Here is a 10,076-nt window from a genome sequence, read left to right on the forward strand (position 1 = left end):
CACTGGAAAAGGGAGTTTTCATGATCCTGGTTGCTTGACGCCAGCCGAGGGTCTGTGGGTAAGACAGAGACAAAGATGCCTAAGCTGCAGTATGGCAAAAGTTAGGGGACATCAGAGGTCTTCTCCATAAGGCTACTGTTAGAGCAGAGAAGCAGTAAGAAAAACTGAAAAGGTGAGGGAAGGCTTTTGCTTGTTAACTTTTTGGCTGTGATGGGCCACGTCTTGGCCAAGAGGTCAGCATGACCAAACAGAGAGGTGGTTAGAGAGCACCAAGGGGCCTTGTTGGAGTCCCACACCGGGAGCCTCGTTAAGCATCAGACTGAGAATGAAGGGATTTCTATAGGCATGTTTTCCAAAACCCGAAGCAGTACCTATCAATGAGAAAGACAGAGAAGGGTGGAAGTGTGTGGAGGGTGAAGATTGTTGGGACTTCACAAAAGGCGACTTGGGTAGGTTCTGCAGCTGTTGGGTGACTAGGACTCCAAGTGCCAAGGGCTGAAAGAAGTAGGCGAGAAGTTTACTCTAGGAAACTGAGGAACAGAGGCCAGATAAGAGGTCAATAGGAGTTCAAGGAAAGTGTTAAGTTATGGGCTGTGCCAACATGCCCAGCAAGGCCAAGAACCTGCCACCCGGAATCAAGGAAACCTCATTTAAAATGGAGGTGGGTGGCTAGCAGGGGGACCTCTCATGCCCTACCACTGCAGTTCACTGCAGATCCCAACAAGTCAAAGGGTGCCTGGCATTCCCAGCAGGAAGCAGCTTACTTTCCTACTCCAGCAGGAGGAAGGAAGAATTTCTCCTCGCCCGGCAACAAGCTCAGCCAACAGGAAAATACCACAACGGGGCCCATGAGAAAAACGTCAGCACCTGGAACTGTCGCTCTCCTCCAGCGGCCTTTTCCTTCACAGCAATCTCTCCCAGCTGCCTCCTTTTCCCTAGAGAAAGTTCCTCTGGTCTGATCTCCAGACTGGCCTATGGGGTGCCATAGTTTGCCTGCCCCAAACTGCAATTCCTCTGCTACACCCAAATCAACCCATTTTGCTGATAAACTACAACCGGCTGTTTTACCTTTTAGGTGGACAAACCTGTTCAAGAACTAAAAGGGTATGATATGACTCAGCAAAGATTAGGTACCATTTTGCCAAGAATACTGAGGATCATTTTGACACCCCCGGGCCCTCCTAAACATAAGGCGGTAGCATTCATTATGGGCAATGATGATGCCCTTGACCTTACCGCCTGTAAAATAAGGGTATGTGTTTCATACAACCTGCCGGCGAGGATGAGGAGAAAGGTCCGGCCACGCCACAGCCAAGTGCAACTCAAAGGGCCACGTGGAAGCGATCTTGGCCCGGGTCACAATGCGGGAATTGAACCCCGCGTGGAAAGAGATTTCCAGCCTGGGAGGTGCGGGGCGCCTGCGCAGTGGGCCCAAGGCGCCGCGCGCGCTGCGGGAGCCGCGAGACCCCCGCCCCCGCCCCTCGCCCTGCAACGTGAACGCGCACGTGAATCGGGAGGCGGACGCGGACGCGGACGCGCACGCGAATGCGCCTCACCTCGCTCAACCCCCAGCCGGCGGCTGAGGGAGGGAGGCGCGCGCGGGAGCCGCGGGTGGGCGGTGTGCGGAGTGGCGGACCCGCTGGCTGCGGCGGCACGGGGGCGGCGGCGGCGGCGGCGGCACGGGGGCGGCGGCACGGGGGCGGCGGCACGGGGGCGGCGGCACGGGGGCGGGGCGGCGGCAGAGGGGCGGGCGCGGGGGCGGTGGCGCCTCGTCCACTCAGGCGGCTGCGTTCGGGACCCTCCGGCCCGCACGAGGGACGAACTGACTGACGTACCTCGCCCGCCCCCGCCCCCGCCTCATCTACCCCTGGGCTTCCTGGGCTCCCGGGGCTCACTCCTGGAGCGCCTTCTCTCCTTACACCTCTCCTCGGCCCTTTCTCTCCCAGGCACCTCAGGCGGCGGCGGCGGCGGCGGCGGCGGCGGCAGCAGCAGCAACCGCGACTCCAGCAGCAGCAGCAGCGAGCGGCGGGAGCGGGCGGCCTCTGAGACGATGAAGTGCAAGCCAAACCAGACGCGCACCTACGACCCGGAGGGGTTCAAGAAGCGGGCGGCGTGCCTTTGCTTCCGGAGCGAGCGCGAGGACGAGGTGCTGTTAGTGAGTAGCAGTCGGTACCCGGACCGCTGGATCGTGCCGGGCGGGGGCATGGAGCCCGAGGAGGAGCCGGGCGGTGCGGCAGTCCGAGAGGTGTACGAAGAGGCGGGAGTCAAGGGGAAGTTAGGCCGGCTCCTGGGCATTTTCGAACAGAACCAAGACCGCAAGCACAGAACCTACGTGTACGTACTGACTGTCACTGAGATTCTGGAGAATTGGGAAGATTCGGTTAGCATTGGGAGGAAGCGAGAGTGGTTCAAAATCGAAGATGCGATCAAGGTTCTCCAGTGCCACAAGCCTATGCATGCCGAATATCTGGAAAAACTAAAGCTGGGCGGTTCCCCAACCAGTGGAAACTCCGTGGCCCCGTCCCTGCCACAGAGCGATCCCTAGTATGTACCTACCGCTCCTGCACAGACTTCTGCGTTCCGCCTACCTTAGAATAAATAGTGCCCGGAGCACCTCTCACTCCTTGTGCGGTCTCACGGGGAGGAGGGGGGGCTTCTTTTGTTTCCTTGGCAGACCTCCGAATCACGCTTGCAAACTGTCTCAGTTGCCGGGCACAGTTTTCAGACAACTTGCACGTTTTTCAGATGCTTTGAAAATCGCTGCTTGGTAGCACTGTAACAGATTTCGGTAATCCTAAACCACATGGGTTTTGGGGTTTTTCTTAAGGTGCCTTAACTGCTTGCCCAGCCTTTAGCGTGTGTGTACGTACACGTTGTGGTTTGTTTTATTACATTGCACACACGTGTGTGTGTGCACGTGTGCGTTTTTGGTACCAGTTATGTAGTTTGTTTTGTAGTTGAACACCTTTAAAATTGAACATCTTGATTGTGTGGCATCTTTAATTCTCTTAACTTGCAAGCCCTTCTGTGATGGGAATTGGTTTAAAAATCAGTGTTTTTTATATATATACACACATATATATATATATAAATTTTACATCTTGTGGTCTTTCCGCACCGGGCAATAATTTTGTGTTCAGTAATGTGATCTAATTTGCCCTTTTCAAAAGTTTCATTACTCTTGTACATGATTTGATTTTCAAAAGAATTTTCACTAGTGGTATTTTGTTTTTGCTTATTTGAAATGGTCATTTCCCATATAGTCCAAATGTTTAACAAAATATTACTTTACACAGATAATATCTTCTTGGGAAAGTATTGTTAACCAAACACATCCCAATATGTACATACTATCATGAAAACTGTATTCACAGAGTGCGATTTAGTATGTTCCACTTCCAACTCCATTGCCCCTTTCTTAATACCCTAGAACAACCATGGTTCTCTCAATATAAACTAGTTTTTGAAAGTTATTTCACATATTTGAATGTAGTGACATTCCAGTTAACATTCCTGACTACCAGTAACCATAGGAATGGAATTTATATGGTGATAAGATCCCAATCCAGTGAGGTACCTTTCTTGATACTCAGCTTTTACAGACTTCTTAAACTGCCAGGACACCTGAATAATCTCTCTTAAAGATTTAGGATAAATATTTTGTGTCAGAAGATAAACTCCTTTTGGTGCCAAACTAAAAATTCTTGCATTTGCCTTGCTAACTTGCAAGTATTTTAGAATACCATCTAAAATACCTAAATCTGTCTTGAAACTTCCTGTGTTCCACCCCAGCCATGTTAAATAGTAGGTAAAAATACAGCCGACTTCACGAAGTCGGTATTGGGGGGTGGAAAGATCATTCCTAATTTTTAGGGCAACTGAGAATATGTCATATCTTTAATCGTTACTGATAGGTGTTTTTTTGTGTCACTCAGCTAACTTTGAGGGTCACTTTTTTTGCACTCTATTAAGAAATTTTGGAAGTCTCGATTCCTCTTGGAACTCCTTATCTTCTTTCAGGAAGGTTGAGGAAAAGCCTGTTTTGTGAAGAGAGTATAGATGGGTAATATCACCTTACCTATAACATTTAAGATCTAGAAAATATTCTACAAACTAGTAATAAATATAAGTGGATAATATCTACATACTTTGTTATTCTGCATATTAACATTTAAAAAGAACACAATCCCTAGTAGAATTGACTTGTTACCTTTTTTTTTTTTTAACTTTGGTGCAACCGTTTGTTTTTTTTTAATATTTGCCATATATAAATATGTCTGAATAAAGTACATATTTTAGTTAACAAAAATTATTGTTAATGAGTAGAAAATCAACAGCTTTTAAAAGCCAATTATAAATTTCATATTGTAAATTATGCAGAATCATCTAATGTTTTTCAAAAATGTTTCTTTGTACAGAAAGACATGTCTTATTTTTTTAAACTTTCTAAATTCTACACGTTGACCTTTCCTGTTAAAATAATCCAAATAGACTGATAGATATTCTCTGTAACCTGAGATTTTTCAAAATATAAACTAACAGTAAAGGAACTGGATTATTGCTTTACGACTATTTCATATATAAAACTACCCTCATCTAAAATGCTGCCACAAATACCTGGGAGGTTTAACCTACACATGGAATTTTTGGAGATAATAATGCACAATCTTATGTTTTGACTTTTGAGCTATGTATTTGACGAATGTGAACAGTACAGTGTTGTTAACTCTTAAGAATTGGTAGCCTATATTTACTGTATTTTATTCAGAAACATTTGGATTGAGTTCTGTCACTCGCTAGAATTTTCTTCAGTCCTCAGATATCTTTATGCAATTTGTAAAACTTTCACGGCTTGAATTTCTAAGTTGCAACAGAACATTTTACAGTTATCACACTTAAGCTTTCAAAGTCACACGGGAAGTTATTATATATGCTTTTGGAGTTCAGTCTAGAAAAAAATTAAGAAAGAACCTCAAAACAATAGTCTTTCATTTTAAAAGAGAAATCCAAAAAATTCCGGCTAAAACAGTTGGCACAGAGCTACCAAACCTAACCATGTCTATAACTTACATCCTCTAAGAGTTTGATGCACAGTTGGAATTTTCTCCTTGCAGAGTCAGTATATAGCATCCATGAATTATTTATGTGATGATTGCACAAAAAATGAACAGATGAATCTTTCAGCTCATAGCACCCCAAAAAAGGCATTGATCAAAGATAAATAAGACTTTCAAATATGAGGTAGAAATTTGTTTTCAGCATGATTTTGTAAAGGCTGTTGTTTTTTTTTTTCTTTTCCCAACTGGATAAGTGCCTATTCTTATCTTTAAAAAGTTTTAAAAAGACATGTTGGAATAAAGGTGATACTGATATGCTTGGTACATAATTTCCCTCGGTCTAATGTATTATTTTCTAAGAAACCTATGTTTTGTTTTATCAAATCACTGTTGAACGAATTAACTCTGAAAGGGATGGGGGGTGGCTATAAATATTTTGAATTCCTTTGTATGGTTTCATTTGAAAGAATTGTAAAGATTTCAACATTTTTATATTATGAAACATCAAATAAGTGTGTGTGTGTGTGTGTAAGAGTGTAAGAGCAGGAACAAGCAGTTTGTGAGGTTGCAGCAACGTTCGAGGGCCTTTCTGGGACAGATGATTTAAAGGACTCTGAAGCTGGAGCTGCTCCTCTCACTTCCCCTTTAAATGGAGTCCAGTTAGAAGAAAGATGATCCCTTTATCCAAAGTTGTTAACTGGGAGAAGGAAGGTGAAAAATCTGTGTTAGAGCCTAAGTACTAACAGCTGGCTAGAGTTTTCTTTTTCAGTGTCCCTTTGGTGGAAGCACCAAGAAAAACAGGAAATATTTTCAGCATCATTCTAGTATTGTAATCATCCTTCTGAATGATTGTTGGCTTGCTAGACTATGAACTCTTTTGAGGAGTAGGACCCAGCCTGAATCCTGCCCCTATTGTCAGAGCCTAGAAGAATGGCTAAAATTTGGAGACATTTGTTGTTGATCCACAGATTAGAAATGTCGACTACTAGTATATTCTTGATTTCTTAGCTTCATATTTTACCTGGAACAATCTTATTTTCACGTGGCCTCAGAGTGGAACTGTATTGGGTAATTCACTGAAGGCTGTTCCAATACAGAGTGGTTGATGAACATTAGTAGACTCTCAATATTTGTACCTAGAGGAATTGATGAACCAATAAAACAATAAGATTTTTTTAGGTAAATGGCATAGATGTTACTCAGGTTTACTTTGAAAGAATCAAGTATGTGAACCCAATGATTGGAATTGTGAAGCACAGGTGAGCTCTGTCACACTCCCAAGGACAAGCTCATCCTATGGTTTTGGACACTTTCCTGTTTATTACAATGACTATTCTCCAGGTTGTTACACTACCACTGTATCTGTAGACTTCTAATTTGGCACATAGGGCCTTTTATGTATTTTTATGACTATGTGTATTTCCCACCAGGTTGGTTATATGACCTTGAGTGTAAGGACCTAGTTTCCTTAGTCTTTTTATGTATCTACAAGACATCACTTGAAATATGGTAGACATTACTGAAGATTCGTCTAACATATTTTGTAATGACACTGAGTGGGAAAGCATTCACCACCTAATCTGGTGTTAGGACACTAAACTGCTGTCTAGCACATATGTGTTTTTGTATACCAGGTGTCATACACTGTTTCAAGGCAACCGTGAGATATTAGCAAAAATTCTTACTCATATGTCTCTATCATCCCAGACATGTGCCTCCTGATGGCAGTATCCTACACTACCTATTAAATATATTTGCCACAAGTTTGAACCTAAATCAGTCTATGTCTTTAGACATTGCTAATCTAAAGGGAATAGAGAAACATTACACCACAGAGTTGATGTCAGCAGAATCCAGACTGTAGGAAATTATAGGACAAATGATCCAGTTTCTTCAGTAAATGAATTGCCAGGATGAAAGAAAGAAATGGAGGATGAACCTATAGATTAAAAGATACTTAGAGACACATCAACCAACTGTAATATATGGATCTTTTTGGGATCCTGATTTGACTAAACTGTAAAATAAATACAATTATGAGAATCCAGATAATTATAAAATTGACTTGATATTTGATATTCATTAGAATAATGTTATTGTGGTTATGTTGAAAACAAGAGTCCTTAACTTTTAGAGACACATTCTTAAATATGGTTGAAATGATATCTGGAATTTGCTTCATAGTAAGTGGATGTTAAGTGCATTAGAGATAAAACAAGGTTGGCCTTGTGTTGATAATTGTTAAAGCTGGGTGATGGTTATCTGATGGTTCATCTATATTCCTATATATATTTCTATATATACCTATATTCCTACTTTTTTTTTAAAAGATTTTATTTGAGAGAGAGAGACACAGCAAGAGAGGAAACACAAGCAGGGGGAGTGGGAGAGGGAGAAGCAGGCTTCCCGCAGAGCAGGGAGCCTGATGTGGGGGCTCCATCCCAGGACCCTGAGATCATGACCTGAGCTGGAGGCGACGCTTAACAACTGAGCCACCTAGGTGCCTCTCCTCTCTACTTTTGTATGTTTGACATTTTCCATAAGAAAAAGTTAATATAGTTATCAGAGTTCTTAATAAAGCTAATATATAAGGCACAGAGAGAGGAGGAAGGAAAATTTTAGATTGTTTAGAATATGTTGGCTCCAAGTTGCCTCTTCTAGCCCAGGAGGTCAAATGCCCAAAAAGAGAGGGCTGACAAACTCTGGAGTGGCAAGTGTTTCTCTTGATACAGGCCAGTGTTAGCATTTTTTCCCTCTTAATTCAGCTCATTGAAACAGAAAGAGTTAAATTCTTATTGATTGGAAAATGGGAATGGATTCTCATGTTCTTTTTTTTTTTTTTTTAAAGATTTTATTTTATTTGTTTGAGAGAGAGAATGAGCATGAGAGGGGGGAGGGTCAGAGGGAGAAGCAGACTCCCTGCTGAGCAGGGAGCCCGATGCGGGACTCGATCCCGGGACTCCAGGATCATGACCTGAGCCGAAGGCAGTCGCTTAACCAACTGAGCCACCCAGGCGCCCTGGATTCTCATGTTCTGTTGAACAGGATATTTGATACAGTCTAGTTCATATTCAATGTGAAAGAGCAAAGAGATGGAGTCTCCAGGGAACAAATTTACGGAATTTTATAAAAATCAATAAAATGCCATTTTTGAATAGTTTTTAAAAAAAATAGTGGCTGTAGACTTGTTAATTGTATATTAACTTTTTTAATATTTTATATATTTATTTGACAGACAGCAAGAGCAGGAACACAAGCAGGGGGAGTGGAAGAGGGAGAAGCAGGCTTCCCACAGAGCAGGGAGCCCGATGTGGGACTTGATCCCAGGACTCCGGGATCATGACCTGAGCTGAAGGCAGCCGCTTGATGACTGAGCCACCCAGGCGCCCCGCATATTCATTAACTTTAAAGTTATATTCAAAGGTAGGTGAAACAGAAGAGTAAGTAGTTAACATCCCAGATTGTAGATATTCCTTCTGTTTTTTTTTTTTTAAAGATTTTATTTATTTATTTGAGAGAGAGAGAATGAGAGATAGCACGAGAGGGAAGAGGGTCAGAGGGAGAAGCAGACTCCCTGCCAAGCAGGGAGCCCGATGCGGGACTCGATCCCGGGACTCCAGGATCATGACCTGAGCCGAAGGCAGTTGCTTAACCAACTGAGCCACCCAGGCGCCCCTCCTTCTGTTTTTGACTGTGCTTAGAATTCTGTAAAGGCAGAAGTAGTGAAGCTGTGCTGAAATCAACAGACTTGGGGTCTGCCCCAACTTTCGTGAGTAAAGAAGGAGCAGGCGGAAAGAACAACATTGGAGGCCCCTTCCAGGAAAGATGAACACCTTTGTAAGTGCGAAGTACTGTGAAGCTGAAGCTGCCCATTCTACTCCTGCTCTCTAAGTATGTTTCAATTACAAGAGCAAGCAGTTCTCCAGAAACAGCGGTTTCTTGGAAAAGGCCAAGTGAAAGGTTTACCTAAGAGTGTCCCTTACTAGCCCCAGCTGGGCAGAGCTTTCCCTTCCAAGGTTCCTGTTAGAAGAAACAGAAAAATTCCACAACATTTCTCTTTTTTTGGAAGTCATTTCCTAACTTGAGTTTGCTCTAATTTTAGCAGGTTTTTAAAATTTCAAGGCAGGGGGCGCCTGGGTGGCTCAGTCGGTTAAGTGTCTGCCTTTGGCTCAGGTCATGATCCCAGGGTCTTGGGATCAATCCCCGCATCAGGATCCCTGCTTGATGGGGAGTCTGCTGCTTCCTCTCCCTCTGCCTGCCTCTCCCCCTGCTTGTGCTCTTTCTGAACTCTGTCAAATAAATAAATAAAATTAAAAAAAATAAAATTTCAAGACAAAAAGAATCAGGGGAATGGAACTGTAGGTGGTGGTTGTAAATTAAAACAGTGGTTTGGAGTCCCAACAGGCCATGGATCAAAACTGAATGTGGCCTCTGCCAAGTTACTTTACCTCTCTAATCTTTGGTTTTCTCTTCTGTAAAATGGGGATAATCATATCCCCTACCTTTATAAATAGCACTGCTTCTGAGAAGCCCTTTTGATCTCTTGGGGTAGAGTATACTCTTATGTTCCCAAGTACCCCACTGCGTTGTTATTTCATAGTTCTTATCAAAATTATATTTTTATTTATTATATTTATTAGCCTGAATGTTTCTATCTTCTGAAGTCTCCTGGCTCTGGGACCGAGACTAAATGATTGTCTCTGTGTCCCCAGAGTCTGGCATGGGGCCTGGAACATGGTGCCCCACAGGTGCTCATAACATGTTTATTATATAAATGATTGTCATGCCTCCCACTTGTCAAAAATATATTGCTGTTATTTTACCAAGTATTTTTTTGCTGGAAAATGTGAAAATTGATATATCATAAGATTGTATATACTCAAATTTCTTTTTATTGGGAAAAAATTTGTCTATCAATCATGTTTCCATTTTTTCAGAATCTTCTAGTAACAGCTATTCCTAACCTTAATACTATGGGACATTCCCTCAGATGCTGAACTGACCCCACCACTGCATTTG

General features: G+C 43.0%; 1 protein-coding gene across 1 annotated transcript; it reads left to right on the top strand.

Annotated features, from left to right (window-relative positions):
* Nucleotides 1-1,748: 1,748 nt before the first annotated feature.
* LOC112812804 (diphosphoinositol polyphosphate phosphohydrolase 3-beta) lies at nt 1,749-5,496 on the top strand. The gene has a single exon (XM_073901795.1). It carries the CDS (start codon nt 2,051-2,053, stop codon nt 2,543-2,545), a length of 495 nt encoding a protein of 164 aa, XP_073757896.1. The 5' UTR covers nt 1,749-2,050; the 3' UTR covers nt 2,546-5,496.
* Nucleotides 5,497-10,076: the final 4,580 nt, after the last annotated feature.

The sequence above is a fragment of the Callorhinus ursinus genome, unplaced genomic scaffold (genome assembly GCF_003265705.2).
Source record: "Callorhinus ursinus isolate GAN/ISIS: 27379988/994484 unplaced genomic scaffold, GSC_fseal_2.0 scaffold16, whole genome shotgun sequence".
NCBI lineage: Eukaryota > Metazoa > Chordata > Mammalia > Carnivora > Otariidae > Callorhinus > Callorhinus ursinus.